This window comes from Stigmatopora argus, chromosome 13 (genome assembly GCF_051989625.1).
Source record: "Stigmatopora argus isolate UIUO_Sarg chromosome 13, RoL_Sarg_1.0, whole genome shotgun sequence".
NCBI lineage: Eukaryota > Metazoa > Chordata > Actinopteri > Syngnathiformes > Syngnathidae > Stigmatopora > Stigmatopora argus.
Genome location: NC_135399.1, coordinates 6,668,681 through 6,686,681, shown reverse-complemented (window position 1 = coordinate 6,686,681; position 18,001 = coordinate 6,668,681). Strand labels below are relative to the sequence as shown.

At 41.8% G+C, this 18,001-nt stretch overlaps 3 protein-coding genes across 3 annotated transcripts; 1 reads left to right on the top strand and 2 right to left on the bottom strand.

Annotated features, from left to right (window-relative positions):
* The first annotated feature begins 395 nt into the window (after positions 1-395).
* On the top strand, positions 396-3,645 carry LOC144087439 (dynein light chain Tctex-type 1-like). The gene is made up of 5 exons (XM_077617907.1): positions 396-514; positions 1,606-1,647; positions 1,730-1,853; positions 1,935-2,012; positions 3,164-3,645. The coding sequence occupies exons 1-5, from the start codon at positions 440-442 to the stop codon at positions 3,232-3,234; spliced, it is 390 nt and encodes a 129-aa protein (XP_077474033.1). The 5' UTR covers positions 396-439; the 3' UTR covers positions 3,235-3,645.
* Positions 3,646-5,891: 2,246 nt separating this feature from the next.
* On the bottom strand, positions 5,892-12,223 carry xk (X-linked Kx blood group (McLeod syndrome)). Its single transcript, XM_077617835.1, has 3 exons — positions 11,856-12,223; positions 8,242-8,504; positions 5,892-6,904 (listed from the first exon to the last, which is right to left on the bottom strand). The coding sequence occupies exons 1-3, from the start codon at positions 12,098-12,100 to the stop codon at positions 6,135-6,137; spliced, it is 1,278 nt and encodes a 425-aa protein (XP_077473961.1). The 5' UTR covers positions 12,101-12,223; the 3' UTR covers positions 5,892-6,134.
* Positions 12,224-13,309: 1,086 nt separating this feature from the next.
* LOC144087386 (lanC-like protein 3) lies at positions 13,310-17,087 on the bottom strand. The gene is made up of 5 exons (XM_077617836.1): positions 16,418-17,087; positions 15,189-15,312; positions 14,129-14,326; positions 13,853-14,060; positions 13,310-13,789 (listed from the first exon to the last, which is right to left on the bottom strand). The coding sequence occupies exons 1-5, from the start codon at positions 16,958-16,960 to the stop codon at positions 13,630-13,632; spliced, it is 1,233 nt and encodes a 410-aa protein (XP_077473962.1). The 5' UTR covers positions 16,961-17,087; the 3' UTR covers positions 13,310-13,629.
* Positions 17,088-18,001: the final 914 nt, after the last annotated feature.

The window sequence follows — 18,001 nt, the reverse complement described above, 5'->3', positions numbered from 1 at the left end:
CAATAGTAGTTTGTGTTTTTGAATTTAAGGGTTTAAATATTTTAATTTGAAAATTTTGAAAGGAAATTAACAATGAATACTCAGCCGCGATTGAGAGATGCTAAGTAAAGCTGCATTATTTACATGTTTGTTTTTTTAATCATGTTTTACTTTACCTTTTAACGCCAATTATATATTATTTAAATATTAGGCTTGTGCTTGTTTTGTTTATAAACACTGCTCCCTGCTGTCAAAAACATGTAATTACAGAGTGATCCTTGGGAATGTATTTTTATACGTGCCATACAATTGAAACTATGTATATAATTATTTATATCGATACGTATATACACACGCAGCGACGTCCAAAAGTTTTGAGACAATTACTCTTCCTACTGAATGGTGAAGTGTCTCAAAATCTTTGACCACATTCACTGTCAAAATAGCCGGGCCGTTGCGCATGCGCATACTTAGATCGTGCTGGGAAACTGGCGACAAGTGCCACCAAATGGAGGAGTATAATAATGGCGACGAGGTATGATTACGTCGACATTCATCATCACGTCTAGACCCTCGCATTTGTTATAAATTACTAAATAAGTTTACATTTCCCGGGATCGGTTAGCTTGGAAATGCAACAAGGGAGAGTAGACACAGTTTCCGTTAGCAGGCTTAGTCGATGATCTCGCCCAGTATTACTTTGGAGAATTAGTACGTACACAGGAACAAACATGAAGTACATTTCACCTTTTTGCACTGGGTCCTCATTTGGGATATCATTTGCCGCCCTATGTTGGTCATTAGCTTCTTCATATTGTTTACTATATACAGCACATGTGTCAAAGTGGCGGCCCGGGGGCCAAATCTGGCCCGCCGCATCAGTTTGTGTGGCCCGGGAAAGTAAATCACGAGTGCTGACTTTCTGTTTTAGGATCAAATTAAAATGAAGAGTATAGATGTATATTAAATTTCCTGATTTCCCCCCTTTTAAACGAATAATTGTAATTTTTTAATCATTTTTTTCTGTGTTTTTAGTTCAAAAATCATTTTGTAAAATCTAAAAATATATTTAAAAAAAGCTCAAATAAACATTGTTTTAGATCTATAAAAACCTGAATATTCGGGGCTTTTAATCCAGTTCTTTTAATCCATTTATTTAAAAAAATCTAAATATTATATCTAAAATGGTCCGGCCCACATGAAATCGAGTTGACGTTAACACGGCCCGCGAACCAACCCGAGTCTGACACCCTTGATATACAGTATTCACTACATATGAGTTTTTAAATAAAGCAGCTTAGCCGTGATTTAATAGGAATTTACGTTGATTAAAATATTATTGTCCCTTGTTTTCTGTCAGCACTTAATAGAGTAAACAATACAAACACACTCAACTGAAATAAATTAAGAGATGCACTCCAACCAGCACTTTCAAATTAAAATTTCAATATACTAAACATCAGGTAGAACATTTGTAATCAAGGGAATTTTGTGGCAATTTACTTTAATTTATGAACAAATCTAGCAGCTATTTTTGTGAGTCATTTGAAATGGAACCAGTTTTGCCTGCCAATAGTATTTCCATTTCTATTATACTTCCAATGATTCCACTAACTTTTCACACAGGTGGTGTTCAATCCCGATGAAGCCACCAACAACATTAAAGAGGTTAGCAAAACCACTCCTCTCAAAACATTTATGTGCCAAGTCTTTTATTGAAGACGTTAGAATGTCATTTTCTACATGACAGTGCATCGAGGGGGTTATCGGAGGGATGGATTACAGTCAAAGCAAAGTCAACCAGTGGAGTGCCGCCATTGTGGAGCAATCTCTGGCCCACCTGGTCAAACAGAGACACCCATTCAAGTATATAGGTGAGTCGGTGGGCCGCGTGTGACCTGCGGGATCTCGATCTGAGGGTTGGTGACATGCATTTGTTATGCTTTTTTTGCCAGTTAACTGCACCGTCATGCAGAAAAGCGGTGCCGGGCTGCACACGGCAAATTCGTGCTACTGGGACAACGGTACAGATGGTGAGGGATCGGTGGTACCTTGACTTAAAAGTGCCCCATCTTGATATTCTTTTGTTTCATACTTGGTCAATTATGTTCAGTTGAATATGATCTGGCCCGCTGCATCATTTTGTGCGGCCCGAGAAAGTAAATCATGAGTGCTGACTTTCTATTTTAGGGTCAAATTCAAATGAAGATTATAGATGTATATTATATTTCCTCATTTGCCCCTTTTCAAATGAATAATTGCAATTTTTCATTTTTTTTTCTTTTTGTGTTATTTTTAGTTCAAAAAGCATTTTTAAAAAAATAAAAATAAAGAAAGAAAAATGTTTTACATTTTCCATTTTATTATTGAATATCATTAAAAAGATTTTGTTTGCTTTTGACATGAAAAACAAATGATTAAAAGACGTTTTCCCTTACTAAGAACAAAAAGCTCAAATAAACTGTTTTATATATATATATACTATATATATATATATATATTTATATTATATATATATATATATATATATATATATATATATACTATATATATATATATATATTTATATTATATATATATATATATATATATATATATATATATATATATATATAACACATAGCAGGCAATTATTGAAAACAAAAATCAAATAACATTTAAAGAAATCACAATACATGTATATGAAAACGTTTTGATTTTTTGAAATTCAAAGTATGAAAACCTTTTATTTCCCCCCTTTTCACAAATACGTATATATATATATATATATATATATATATATATATATATATATATATATATATATATATATATATATATATATATATATACGTATTTGTGAAAAGGGGGGAAATAAAAGGTTTTCATACTTTGAATTTCAAAAAATCAAAACGTTTTCATATACGTTAAATATATATATATATATATATATATATATATATATATATATATATATATATATATATATATATATATATATATATATATATATATATACGTATTTGTGAAAAGGGGGGAAATAAAAGGTTTTCATACTTTGAATTTCAAAAAATCAAAACGTCTTCATATACATGTATTGTGATTTCTTTAAATGTTATTTGATATTTTTTTGTGTAGTGGCTGCAGCCAATGTTTGAACTAAGATTTTCAACTCTTATGGATGATCCTAAATCATGTATTTCAGGAAGCTGCACAGTCCGATGGGAGAACCGCACCATGTACTGCGTGGTCTGCGTCTTTGCCGTCGCCCTGTAATATCGACAAAACAGTCGAACGCTGCAATGTCCCTTGTTACATTCCCAAGTAGAATTGTCTTGACTATATTTAAATGCAGAAAGATTGTTTTTTTCTTGTCACTGACATGTTTGGTCCAAATATGTTCAAGAATGTTTCTAATGTATCTGTTTTTGTTTCACAATAGAGATTTAAGACAGTGTCTTGTTTTAGTGTAAAGTTTTTTGTAATAAACTAATGTTATTTGGCTGCTACTGACTGTTATAGATGTCCAATTCGTTTGAACTGATAGGGTTGGCAGGGAATGTTAGCACGTTTAAAGTGTTAATCGTAACTTTTTGTTGTTGTTTCTTTATAGTCTGACGGTTTGAAAAAGCCAGAAATAGCTAAATGAAATAAACAAATAATTTGATTAAATGACATTTCAGTCAATATTTGGGATTTAAATGTTGATTATTATATTTGAATACTTATATAATTCCTTTTTCATTTCAACAATTCTGTTTTTATTAATTCCTGCAATAAAGTTTTAATTTTTACATGAAATAAATTTGTATTTCTACATTTAGTAATTCAATTTTTAATTGCTTTCAGTCAAATGTACTAATAGAAAACAGTATTAAAGTTGAAATGATTTTTTTTTTTAAAGCCCACAAATAACATAATTATTGATTGAATCTATTTTAATTATTTTTTTGGAGTTTTGGATCACCTAGTCCTCCATATAATGCATTCCTCTTTTTATTTTTGTGCATTAGAGGTCAGTAAAAATGATGAATATATTAATCTGTATATCACAAGAGCAGCAGCAGCACATATATTGTAAGCTTTTACGGCCAAGATAACAGAAATTGATGAATGCAGGTGGCCATCCAAGTCGAGAATATGGACTGCATGCACACATGACATTTCCACATGTAAATTCTGGAGAAAATATCAATATTAGTGCATAATATTTTTTAGCTGACACTAACCTTATAAAAACAAGCTACTATGTAGGGCCCAAAATGGCTGAAAAATCACATGACAATCACAAATCCTAAAAAGGATAATATTGTGATTTTGGCTTCAGACTAAAATTTTCAATATGTTTTGGTACATTGGATTTACTGTACAGAAATAAAAATATTTGGTAAATTTATGAGTTGACTAGCTGTCCGCTCCTTTGGTTTTAAAACGAGCAACAATTCAAAAAGGTGAATCAGAATTAAAAAAAAAAAATGTTTAAATGCAAGTTTAAAGGTGCTATGAAATTGTGTCCATGTCAAGAAATGAAAGTGATTGTACCAATTATAATTTTACATGTAGAAAACGAGTTTGGCACTCAACAAATAATACATGGATTTGATCTGCCCCGCTACTTTCATAGTATTTCATTTTTCAATAAAAGAATCACATTCAAAGTTAAAATTCAAACTGATTTTGAGTGAGAAAAAAAAACAATAATTTCTAACATTTCTGGCCAATGTTCAAATTGAACAATTCATAAACAGATTCACATAATGTCATGATTGTATAAAATATCTGATGGAATGAAGGGTGTATGGTGTAAACATATTGTAGCAAGTAGTCTGGGCTAACTCACTGGCTACCATTAACAGTTATAGAACTCTAATCCATTTAAAATGGGAGTCTGGCAGCATATACAGTAATCCCTCGATTATCGCGTCTTTACTACTTCGTGATTTTTTTCCACTCCACTACAGTGTACCTCGACATACGAATGCCGCGACATGCGAGCAATTTGAGATACGAGTAAAATTTTGAGCAAATATTTATCTTGAGATACGAGACAAATTTTGATATACGAGCAGACAGCGGACGCGAGAGGCTGCTCATAAGAACATCATGGGCACTGTCTCTCTCTCCCCGCAACTCCCTCTTTGTAATGTCTCTGCGAGCACTGGGCGGAGCATTGCATTTTTTCTGTGTTTTTTTCCCGTTAGTCAGTGGGAATGGCGTATGCACTACTTCTCGTTGGCAAGTGGTCGTCCATTATCCTATTGTGAGAACATTTGTGTCCATCATTTTGGTAATATTTTGAAGGGAATACAAAAGCAAACAACCCTCGATAGGTTCCTTTTAGCTGCATCTGAAAGTCAGGGTGTAGGCGGGGCAAATAGAGCCAACCCGGGAGAAGAAAGGTATCAAAATTTAAAACAAAATTAGAATTAAGTTTAGTGTAAGGTTAGATTAAATTTATTGAGATGCATCGTAATCCAAGTTCATTTAAATTTGTTCATGTTATGTTACGAGCGCGTTGCCGTGCAAAAAGTCCCTCCTCTTTCTGTCCGTCTCTCCCCTCCGCGAAATCCATCTAATTTTAATCATATTAAACACATTTTAGTGCTATTAAACCACTAGTTATTTGTTACTTTGTTGATAAATGGCGAATTAGAACAAATAAAAATGTTTTTCCAATCCATTATCCTGTTTTTGGTGTTTTTTCAGAGGGTTGGAACGAATTAATTTGTTTTTAGTTAATTTCTATGGGAAACGTTCATTTGAGTTACCAGTAAATCGACATACGAGCTCAGTCCCGGAACTTATTAACATCGTATCTCGAGGTACCACTGTACTATTTTTTTATAATATATATATTTTTAAAGTTCATAAAAATGTGAAAATCCACGCTGAAACTCGTAAGCAGAAGCCACATTTGCTACTAGAAGTCAGCACTTTAGGCAAAAATATATACAATAATAAAAATTATAATAGGAGTGACCCTACATTTTTCGATTATCGCCGCCATGTGTGGTCTACATTAACCGCGATATTCGAGGGATTACTGTAATTATTATTTGTTCATTCGCTGTCAGCCCTCCCACCAGAATGATGTTGGCACTGAAATAGTTAAACATTGCCTAAGATAGGCGTCCCCTCCAACTAGCGCCACCAACAACATCCGATAAGTTATAGAGTCAAGGTCCGTCTCCCTGAACGTTGCCCGATGTCCCGAGCTTGGCAGGCGAGCGCCGATCCCTGTACGGGCCATCGGACGCGGAAGACAGGCACAGAAGCGTGCAGCAGTCGCCAACATTCTGTCCAATGCTGGAGACGAAGAGCCGACGACACGGGTGGCAGTTCTGGTAGAAGAGCAGCATAAAAAAGACGCCGGCCACGTAGGCCCCGAGTGCCCCCAGAACGAGAAAGTGTGCCGACATGAACTCAGAGAGGTCAGTTCTGAAGAGGTACCAAGCGAGCAACAACGAGGCGTTCTCGATGAACCGCAGCATGTAGTACACCGCCATGCGGTACCAGTTCTGGGACTTGCTGATCAAGTCCGGGTCGCTGAGCTTGACTTGAACGGCCGACCAGCAGAAGACATTGATGCCGGCGTAGAGGAAGGTCAGCATGCAGAGCACGACGCCTGTTCCCACGTAGGTCAGCGTTTTCTCGATGTGTTGAGGGAAGGGCGAGTGGTTCCTCCAGAAGAGGATCCACGGGTAGAAGAAGAAGATCAGGAAGTTGAGAAGAACCACGGGCAGGATCCAGATTTTAAGTACCGAGCTAAAGACTACAAGTACCGCTACGCGGCTGGCGATTTCGCAGCTGCGCCACAGGAAGATGCAAAGATAGGCCGGAGGACTCATCACCACTTGGTACTCGTCGTATTTGATCTTGATGGCCAGGATGTTGCAGCGGATGGCGCCGTACACAATGGATAACAGGGAGATGGCCATCAGTGTGCCTGAGCAAAAAAACAATTGACGTTAGTCTTATAATGGGATTACAGTACGATTTAGATCAAGGGTGTCAGACTCGGGTTGGTTCGCGGGCCGCTTTAAGGTCAACTTAATTTTTTTAATAAATTGATTAAAAGAACTGGATTAAAAGCCCTGAATATTCAGTTTTTTTATAGATCTAAAACAATGTTTATTTTAGCTTTTTTTAAATATATTTTTAGATTTTACAAAATGATTTTTGAACTAAAAACACAGAAAAATTGATTAAAAAATGACAATTATTGATTTAAAAGGGGGAAAATCAGGAAATGTAATATACATGTATACTCTTCATTTTAATTTGATCCTAAAACAGAAAGTCGGCACTCATGATTTACTTTCCCGCCCCACACAAAATGATTCAGCGGGCCAGATTTGGCCCCCGGGCCGCCACTTTGACACATGTGATTTAGATGATCAGTTGTGACATCTTTCACCAAGAAAATCTTGAGTTGAAACCTTACAATTTGGCAAATAGCAAACAGTCTCTAAAAAAAAGAACCCAGTGTTGACGTTTTTTTACCTCCGTTTGACCTCGCCGAAAAAATGAACACGCACACATCCCTTGCATTAAAATACACAATGCATTCCTAATGCAAAACCCATTAGGTTAATTATATTGTATTAAATGCATGCAGGCTTGTTGTATGCATTGCAAGCCATGGGAACCTCCCTCTCGATGCCTTCAAGTAAGGATGCCAGCACCAGACAATTGTTGTTTTCATACATTCATTCATTTTCAGAACCGCTTTATCCTCACGAGGGTCGCGGGGGGTGCCGGAGCCCATCCCAGCTGACTTCGGGCCAGAGGCGGGGGACACCCTGAATCGATGGCCAGCCAATCGCAAGGCACGAGAAGATGGACAACCATTCACGCTCACACTCATACCTAGGGGTAGTTTAAAGTGTCCACTCAGCCTACCATGCATGTTTTTGGAATGTGGGAGGAAACCGGAGCACCCGGGAACAACACAGACCTGGATTTGAACCCAGGACCCCAGAACTGAGGCCAACACACTAACCACTCATCCGCCGGGCTGCTAATTATTGTTTTGGTTTCTTTTATTGAGGTTTTGATGAGCAAGGTGAGTTACTTTAGTCTTTAAGCGAAAACCAAAACCAGCTCGATGAAGATTTGACTTGTGTACAGCCTGAAATTCTAGGGTAGATTTGCCAGTTGTTCTGATTGGTGATGGGCTAAACCTCGTCAGGGAAGGAAGGAGGTGAGAAGGAACACCCCCTAGTCCCAATGGATCAGAAAGAAATCTCTTGCCGTCACCGGGAGTGAAGGCAACCGTCTCACCTCTTCCGATGGACACTTTTTGCTGCAACACGCAGATGTACAGCTGCAGGGTAAGCTGCGGAGCTGATCCCAAGAAGGCTTGCATCACGGCGGTGCGCGCGAAGGCTGCCCGGTGTGTCACCAGCTTGCCCTCGGCCTGGCCAACCTGGCACTCCACCGTCTCGGCCCTGCCCTGTCGCAGCATCTGCTTCTTCCTGGTGATGCTGACATAAGGATCCTCCACACGGCCTCCACGGCCATATGTCCAGAATGCTTCCATACACCTTAAAGTGACAAAAACTTGTTGAAGATCACCTTTGTTCATTCCAAAAACAATACTAAGTTTTTTAAGGATTTTTGTGTTAGCATGTATTTCAGACATTGAGTTGTTATTTTTTGCTCTTTGGAACCTGCAGTTTAATGGATGAGTTGGAAACTTCAGATTGCTACCAACAGCTTTGTTCAGTGGTCTCACAAAGTACGGACAAATAGGCTTAAGGACAGTTTTTTCCCCACATCCATCAGGACTCTAAACTTGCGGTAACACGACACACAGTCCCTTCTGTGTAATAACTTCGGGGTGAGGTAACATGAAAAAAATGTTGGGCGGTGATCTGCCTCCTACTGGCTGACTGAAGGTAAGTGAAAGACAGTGAGAGGTAAGTGATCCGCTCGGGGGGGTGATGCGATGTATCCATAACAGCAGAATGCCAAATTACGAGTCCCAAACTATCACTTATTAGGCCTTTTGCCGAGAAAACGCACCTTATGGAGAAGCACTACCAATTTCGTCATACGCAGTTTCTGGGTATGATGACAATTAGGCTTTTGTCGAGTCAATGATGATGACAAAGCCTATGTCCCATTATTATTATTTAGTAACTTAAAGGGCTTGGATTTTTACAAGATACCACCAAATTGCTATACTGTTGCTAGCGCTTTGAGCTGGTAGCACTATAGGGATTTTAAAAAACTTTTTCCCAACTAATTCATTCATTTTCTGAACCGCTTTATTTGCACAAGGGTCACATGGGGTGCTGGAGACTATCCCAGCTGCCTTCAGGGGACACCCTGAATTGGTGGCCACCCAATCACAGGGTACAAGAAGACAAACAACCATTCACTCTCACACTCATACCTAGGGGCAATGTAGATTGTCCAACCAGCCTACCGTACATGTTTTTGGAATGTGGGAGGAAACTGGAGTACCCAGAGAAAACCCACATCGGCTCAGGGACAACAGGGACATCAGGGACAACTATTCCTGCATCCTCACCCTCTTGCTACTGTGAGAACGAAATTTCTCGAATACGGGATGAATAAAGTTATCCAATCCAATACAAACTCCACACAGGTGGATCGACCTGGATTTGAACCTCAACCCTAGAACTGCGAGGCCGACTCGCTAACCACTCGGACGCCCAAACCAACTATAAAACGTTAATTTCAAGTTGTTTTCTTTCGTCTTAGCAATTGTAAGGACATTTTCTCTTCTGAGTAAAGTGATTATTTTATGGACCACAACAAAGACAAAACATTTGCTAAAAGAATAAAAAATTGAGTGCTCATTTCCATTCTACAACCGCAAAAGGAGGCATATGATGATAGTGCGTATTTTCAGCTCTTGCGTCTCTAAAGAGTGCTTCTAAATAGTCTGCCAGCAGGCTTCTGTAACAAATTGGCTATGGGCCAGTCGTGGGTGCACAAGTTAAAGCACCACTGGTATCATGCCCCCCCCCCACAAAAAAACATCTCACAGACTTTATAAAAAAACAACAGACGGTTGCTTTATAATAAGTATTCAATCAATGAAGAAACAACTTTTTTTTGATGTCGTATCCAAAACTACTGTATTTTTTCTTAATATCAAGTTGAAAATTGTGATATTGTGCCAACAATAATTTCAACTTTCAAATGTATGTATATATTTATTCCTTTCATGAACCGTGCATTCTCACAAGGGGCGCGTGGGGTGTATGGTTATGGTTATTTAGAGTGTTCAACCAGCCTACCATGCATATTTTGCGGATGTGGGAGGAAAGTGGAGTACCCAGAGAAAGCCCACGGGAGCCCAGGGAGAACATGCAAACTCCTCAACATGAGGACTGACCTTGGATCGAACCATGGAGCTCAAAAACGGGAGGCCGAGATGCTAACCACACCCACTGACTTCCACTCTCAACTCATGTTGTGCGTAGATAAGGAAGCCAACCCTGTCACATGCTATTCTTAGATGTGCTCTTCGCTGAGGAAACATGCAACGCCACTTTCCATTCTACTTGTGTACACTTGCGAGGAAAAAAGGGAAGGATGGGATGAGATCCTATAGTGTCATATAAACACTGAAATGGGAAAAGGCCATGGTCTGCACATTTAACATGTATAGGGAAGGGAGGTTTTATCCTGGCAGGATTAAGATCATTCCTGTCTTTGAGGCAGAGGGGCAGAAGCAGTGCTTTTTGGCATCTTATTTTGTGAACAGATGTTGCAACAGCGAGATAATCAAGAATAAAGAGGTTTAGCCAAGTTCTACACCAGGCGTGGCTAACAAGTTAGCCACAAAGAGATTTTAATCGTGAGAGTCAAAGAGGCACACCCGCGGAAATGATTGACGGTCCCGTATGTCAATCATTCATTCATTTTCTAAACCGCTTATCCTAACAAGGGTCTCGGGGGTGCTGGAGCCTATCCCAGCCAAGTTCTGGCACGATGCGGGGGGACAATCGCAGGGCACGAGGAGCCGGGCAAAAAAATAGACTGTCAAATTGTTTTTAAATATAATATATATCCTTTATCTTTACTGAATTTGTTAGAATTAAGTTAAAATTTGTGGAGCGAGTGGTTAGCGCATTGGCCTCGCAGCTCTGGGGTCTTGGGTTCAAGTCCAAGTCGGTCCACCTGTGTGGAGTTTGCATGTTCTTCCCAGGCCTATGTGGGTTTCCTCTGGGTACTCTGGTTTCCTCCCATGTTCCAAAAAACATGCATGGTAGGCACACTCTAAATTGCCCCTAGGTGTTAGTTTGCATGGTTGTCCGTCTCCTTCAAAAAAGGCCCGGAGACAGCTGGGATTGGCTCCAGCACCCCCTGCGGCCCTAGTGAGGATAAAGCGGTTCAGAAAATGGGAGAGCATACGGTAGTAGGTGTTTCTAATTTCTCATCTCATCTCATTTTCTGAACCGCTTTATCCTCATTAAGGTCGCGGGGGTGCTGGAGCTAATCCCAGCTGTCTCCGGTCCAGAGGCGGGGGGACACCCTGAATCGGTGGCCAGCCAATCGCAGGGCGCAAGGAGAAGGACAACCATGCACACTCACACCCATACCTAGGGGAAATTTAGAGTGTCCAATCAGCTAACATGCATGTTTTTGGAATGTGGGAGGAAACCGGAGTACCCGGAGGAAACCCACGCAGGCCCGGGAAGAACATGCAAACTCTGTGTTTCTAATTTTAAATTTTTAAAAATCCTCCTGCTTGTTGACTCAATATCACTCTTCACTATCAGTGTTTTAAAAAAACGCGAATGAGTCCATATCAATGAGTACTATAGATCGATCAGTCAGCTGGCTGCAAACACCACGTGAAATCGATCAAATGACAGGCAGAATTGAGCAAAACAATGGCGTCGGAAGCGACCAACCTGACGACGGGTCCGAGCTGCAGCATGTGCAGCAGCAAGATGAAGGGCCTGTCCCTGCCCAGGTCACGGTGGAAGAAGATGAGGGCCAACTGCACCAGCATGGACGGCACCAGCGAGAAGATCAGGGTGAGGATCTGCCAGACCCGGTCCCCCGCCGAACGGTACGTGGAGCTCAGGTAGAGCGCCGCACTCATCTCGGCCGTGAAGAGGGACACCGTCAGGAAGATGGAGCAAGGCAGTCGCATTCTCGCTCACGCCGCCGCCATGAGGGGGCGGAAGGCGAAGGCCGGACGGCCGGGAGGGCGCGCGACCGTTCGGTGTCGGCGCCCGGCAGTGGAGCGAGCACCACACCACTGCTGATCATCTGCGCTGGCGTAGTTCTCAAAAGCGGCCACCTCGGTGAAAGGGGGCGCTGTAGTTCCACAATACGAAGCGGGAGAAAGAAGCGCGCTGTGACGTCACAGGTCTGGCAGTCGCACTGCGCGTCAGCTAAAGGAGCTTTTATGATGCACGGCATTCGGCAAAGAATGTACAGTAGTAGACAAATTGGACAAAGATGCTGTCATGGGCCTGGCTCAAAATGCTGAAGTTTAACTCCAACTCGGAGTCGTTCACGCTGAGTTGATGATGACATCCTTTTTCAAGATTACTAGTATATAACCTATCTCTTTATGTCTAAAATGCCTTTGCTACTGTGATAACGAAATTTCCCAGGATGAATAAAGTTATCCAATCCAATCCAATCCAATCCAATATAATGTAGAGGTCTCCAAACCGGTCATCGAGGGCCGCTGCAGGTGCAGGTTTTTGTTCCAACCGATCCAACACAAACAAATTAACCAATGTGGTTTCTGTTGAAAAAAGAAGCACCTGACTGCAATCCACTGATTGCACCTTCTAGGATGCCAGATTGGTGGAAAGGTTCTGGAATAGTTTGGGGACCACTGATATAATGTGTCATACCATCATGCAAAACCTCTGAAAACATGCTTTGACGACAATATCATGGTTTGCAAATGTTCAGATCTCAATCCAATTTCAAATCTGTGGTTCAAACAAAAGTAAATGTACCATAACAAGGCAAGCTGTGAAAGCCAGAGGTGGCGGACCGGTGGGAGCGAGTGGTTAGCGCTGGGGTCCTGGGTTCAAATCCAGGCTGGTCCACCTGTGTGGAGTTTGCATGTTCACCCCGGACCTGCGTGGGTTTTCTTTGGGCACTCCAGTTCCTTCCACATTCCAAAGATATGCATGCTAGGCTGATTGGACACTCTAAATTGACCCTAGGTATGAGTGTGAGCGTGAATGGTTGTTTGTCTCCTTGTGCCTTGTGATTGGCTGGCCACCAATTTAGGCTCCGGCACCCCCCGCGACCCTAGTGAGGATAAAGTGGTTCAGAAAATGAGATGAGATGAGGTGTTGTAACAGGTGTTTGTTTGATCACTACATATTTTCACATTATCTCTTGAGTCTTTTTAGTGTTTCCTAAAGCCAGAAATTGCCAATTAAATTCACTCAAGTTTTGCATCATATCTCTGATTATCTTTTTTTCTACAGTGAACATCCTTCAAGACTGGTTTCTAAGGGGTCGTATAAGAAGTATACTTTGGCGTAATTACAAAAAAAAACAATTAAATAAAGGTGAACATTGTTTTAAAACACGTCAATAGCACAACATCAGTTTTTGATGTACTTCAAAAACAAATACCTTCTTGTCTTCTTCACTTGATGACAAATTAACATTCAAATCTCTCTTTTTTTGTCTGTGTTCCGTCCGTCACTCAAAGATGCTAAACAGTGGAAATTCAGCCTGCTCCGGTTGCAGTAGGTCCACCAAAAAGCAGACGGTCCCGGACAGTCCTTCGAACAAGCTACAGACGCTGGTGACGGAGCACGAACCTGTCTTGAACTCCTCGGTGAACAGGAACTCGGCAAACCTTTGCAGAGAGAAAGGCAAATTTCGAATTGGCAATTTGTTTAGTCCGCAACAGGATTCTTGCCTCTGAGCTCGGTAGATGTATTTCGAGTTGCCGGTGAGACGGTAAAGCAGCAGGAAGACGTAAGCGCTTCCGGCCACGCCGTGACAAATACCGGGTCCTTTCTTCAGAAGACCTTTCTGCCAAACCAGCTCTCCACTACAGATGCAGGTGTCCAAGTACTGAGGCTTCTTGTTAATCAGGTAGGCCTTGGCAAAAAGATACGCAACTCCTACGGATTGAACATACACATCCAATGGAATTTCAGCTCTTAGGTAAATTTGCGCTAAAGAAGAGTACCTGGAGCGCCGTGGCACCAGTGGACCAGCTCGTTCTCGCGGTCTATGATGGCACCCAGCTCGGCGGGCCAGTTGCAATTCTGCTCCTGGTTCATGAGGAAGTCTACGCTCTGCCACACTAGGTCTTTGTCGGTGGCGCTCAGAAGGTCCTGGTAGCTCAGCAGCATCTGGAGCACCGACGACAAGCCATGGGCGGCGCCTGGCCAGAGGGGAAAAGTACCACACGTGCAAAAAAAACAGCAAAAAAACAAACATGCGGGGACGCGTCATGCCCAGCGGATGCACAACCTGACTGACTACCTCCACTTACCCTCCAAAATAAAATGTAAATGACACAGTGACATCCTTGTAAGTGTTGAAGTTTTTTGAACAGTGTTCAAAAGTCTCATCTGTTATGCTCGATAGCTATTGAACAATATTTTGTATTTGCACGAACATTCAAAGGCTTACATGTCTATGGTATACTATAAATCACATGTGTCAAAGTGGCGGCCCGGGGGCCAAATCTGGCCCGCCGCATCATTTTGTGTGGCCCGGGAAAGTAAATCATGAGTGCCGACTTTCTGTTTTAAGATCAAATTAAAATGAAGAGTATAGATGTATATTAAATTTCCTGATTTTACCCCTTTTAAATCAATAATTGTAATTTTTTAATCAATTTTTTCTGTGTTTTTAGTTCAAAAATCATTTTGTAAAATCATGAACACATGTAAGGAAAACACAGCTCTTTTAAAAAAAAGTGGGAGCAGCTGTCTGTGAATTCCCATTTTTCATAAAGTCAAATTCATAATCCATTTTGTCATAAACATGCAGTAAGATTATAACCACAGCCAGGTCGGGAATCATTTTTCCAGGTTAAAAGAAAGCCGTTATTCAAATCTCATGCAAATACCGCTTACTATGAACTGTTTATTGAGGAGCTTGGGTCTCTTCGTCTGATGAAAATCAAGGAAAGGAGTTTAGTTTAGTTGAAGAACTTAAAAAATATGACTCCACAAAATCAATCTTTTCGATCATTTCACTGATGATGATGGCAATCCCTGCTTGTGACTTGGACTTACCGAGATATTCAGTTCCATAGTAGGAGTACATGAGGGGGAAAGGTTTTCTCTTCTTCCTGGCGTACTGTTTTCCCGACTCGATGATGGCCTGACAGATGGACTTGATTTGATCCTTGCTGAGAATCTAAAGCATAAAACAAACACTACATCGTTTATTTTACAATACATTTGAACTGGGATGGCTGGCAATCAATGATCATGTTTCAGTGCCATTGACAGTGATAGACGGACTAAGATGGCTGACAGTGGTGATTCGATCCCAGGTTGGCCCTCATTGTGGAATTTGCGCGTTCTCCCCGGCTTGCGTGGGTTTTCTCTGGGTACTCCGGGTTTCCTCCCACATCCCCAAAACATGCAGGCTAGGCTGGATGAACACTCTTAATTGGCCCTATGAGTGTGAGCATGAATGGTTATCCGTCTCCTTGTGTCCTGCGATTGGTTGTCCACCAATTTAAGGTGTCCTCCGCCTGGTGCGGGTAGTTGGCTGGGATAGCCTCCAGCACCCCCCTTGTGAGGATAAGTGGTTCAAAAAATTAATGAATGAGTATTCTTTAACAAAAATATGACATTTATTAGTATTATTTATTTTTAATGGGCGGTCCGGCGGATGTATGGTTAGCGTGTTGGCCTCACAGTGGGGGACCTGGGTTCAAATCCGGGTCGGTCCACCTGTGTGGAGTTTGGATAATCTCTCTGGGCCTGCGTGAGTTTTCTCTGGGTACTCCGGTTTCCTCCCACATTCCAAAAACATGCGTGGTAGGCTGATTGGACACTCTAAATTGCCCCTAGGTATGTATGAGTGTGAGCGTGAATGGTTGTTTGTCTCCTCGTGCCCTGCGATTGGCTGCCCACCAATTCAGGGTGTCCCCTGCTTCTGGCCTGAAGTCAGCTGGGATAGGCTCCAGCACCCCTCGTGACCCTTTGTGAGGATAACGCGGTTCAGAAAATGAGAGGAGAGATGAGATTTAATTTTAATTTACCATTGTACGACCTAACATCATAATAATACACTATAAATTATTGTTAAAACTTTTTTTCTACCTCTAGCGCTTTTGATTTGTTCACATTTCATTCTTTTAAATATTTGGTGTTTTAATGACCAGTTACACACTGGCTGCCATTGACGGCGATAGACGTCAAATCCATTTGGCCTGGGAGGACTATAGAGGCAACTAATCGGTGCCAGTTGAAATGGATTGGACGTCTGTCAGCGTCAATGGCGCTCTTACCTCAATAGCCAGCTTCTGCCTGAGGACCAGAGTGGCGCACAGGTAGCCGGCCCTGCCCACAAAGAGCTCATCGGAACCGCACTCCAGGAAATGTATGGGCGCGCACACCTGCCACAGGTTGCGAAATTTGTTCAGCGGCTTGACAAAGTCGGCCAAGCCCAGGGACTTGTAGATCATGGCGGCCGTGGCGTACACGCCCGCCCCGCCGAGCAGGAAAGCGGCGCGCATGCTCCGCTCCGGTTCGGCGTCCGCGGCGCGCACCGCCGCATCGATGATGCGCTTGGCCGCCTTCAGGTATGCGTCGCGCCGCTCGGAGAAGAGCGGACACTCGCTGACGTGGTAAAGCATGTAAGCCACCCCAGCCGGACCGTCGTACACCCCGCCGTCGAAGTCGTCGGGCTCGCTCAACGGGGCCACCTTTCGGAGGATCCGCTCCACGGTGGCCACCACGGCCGGAACCATGTTTTCGGCGGGGTGGTCGGGAAGCAGCGTGCCCTGGTTGTAGTCTGGGAAGCGGTTGGGGAAGCAGCGGCCGTTCTCCATCCCCGGGAGGAAGGTGTCAAAGGGGGGCGTCGGCTGATGGTGGAGGTGAGTGGGTGTTTTGGGTTGGCGTCCTCGGGTGTTAATGTTCGCTGGCTGGGGATGCTAAGAAGCTGGAAGAAATATCGGGCGGTGATTGGCCGTCATCAGTGATGCTTTTGGGTCCACATTGGATGGTTTGAAATGACCTGTTGAATTGGAAAGTGAAGTGATAGATTCATTCATTCGTTTTCTGAACTGCTTTAAACTCACTATGGTCGCGGGGGGTGCTGGAACCTATCCCAGCTGACTTCGGGCCAGAGTTGGGGGGCACCCTGAATTGGTGGCCAGCCAATCGCAGGGCAGGAGGAGAGAAACAATCATTCACGCTCATACTCGGGGCAAATTATATTGTACAATAAGTGTACCTTGCATGTTTTTGGAATGTGGGAGGAAACCGGAGTACCCAGAGAAAACTCACGCAGGCCCAGAGAGATTATCCAAACTCCACACAGGTGGACCGACCCGGATTTGAACCCAGCATCTCAGAACTGTGAGGCCAACGCTCTAACCACCCGCCCAAGTAAAGTGATAGATTAAAAATACAAAAAACATGGAAGATTTATACATTTTTCTTTCCATTTTGAATTTTCTTAGGTTAGTTTTATTTCTTTTCTGTTCAGACATGTGCACAGTCAAGGAGTATTTCTTATAAAATGTTTTACTCATTCTTTAGTCATTTGATTTGAAAGTTTATTGGTTTTAAGAGTTAATGTGCTTGACCTTGACATATTTTTTCCCATTAACCACTGTATGTAAGCAAGTAAATCCACGTTCACATTTAGCAATTTATGTCTTAGCAAATTTACCATCAATAATAATACAGGCAGGTCACATTTTAACCAGCTCAATTGCCATTTAAGTTTGACACCATAGCAAGGTAACTACTGTAAGTTAACTAGTAAAACAACTTACCATTTGGAAAGAACAAGTTTGGAACTTTCAAGTCATTTTAATTTAAATTCCGTGCTTGAGTTTCAACTCCCCTCTTTGTAATTTGCATAT

Bases quoted from the DNA above. Each gene is read 5' to 3' on its own strand.
- LOC144087439 (XM_077617907.1), top strand. From the start codon at position 440: ATGCGCATACTTAGATCGTGCTGGGAAACTGGCGACAAGTGCCACCAA. The intron at 1,854-1,934 runs GTGAGTCGGTGG...TTTTTTTGCCAG, and splicing joins ACACCCATTCAAGTATATAG to TTAACTGCACCGTCATGCAG. The intron at 2,013-3,163 runs GTGAGGGATCGG...CATGTATTTCAG, and splicing joins CTGGGACAACGGTACAGATG to GAAGCTGCACAGTCCGATGG.
- LOC144087386 (XM_077617836.1), bottom strand. From the start codon at position 16,960: ATGGAGAACGGCCGCTGCTTCCCCAACCGCTTCCCAGACTACAACCAG. The intron at 14,061-14,128 runs GTACTCTTCTTT...TTCAATCCGTAG, and splicing joins CTGGTGCCACGGCGCTCCAG to GAGTTGCGTATCTTTTTGCC. The intron at 13,790-13,852 runs GCAAGAATCCTG...CTCTCTGCAAAG, and splicing joins TACATCTACCGAGCTCAGAG to GTTTGCCGAGTTCCTGTTCA.
- xk (XM_077617835.1), bottom strand. From the start codon at position 12,100: ATGCGACTGCCTTGCTCCATCTTCCTGACGGTGTCCCTCTTCACGGCC. The intron at 8,505-11,855 runs GTTGGTCGCTTC...TGTCACTTTAAG, and splicing joins CAGCTCGGACCCGTCGTCAG to GTGTATGGAAGCATTCTGGA. The intron at 6,905-8,241 runs GTGAGACGGTTG...TTTTTTGCTCAG, and splicing joins AAAAGTGTCCATCGGAAGAG to GCACACTGATGGCCATCTCC.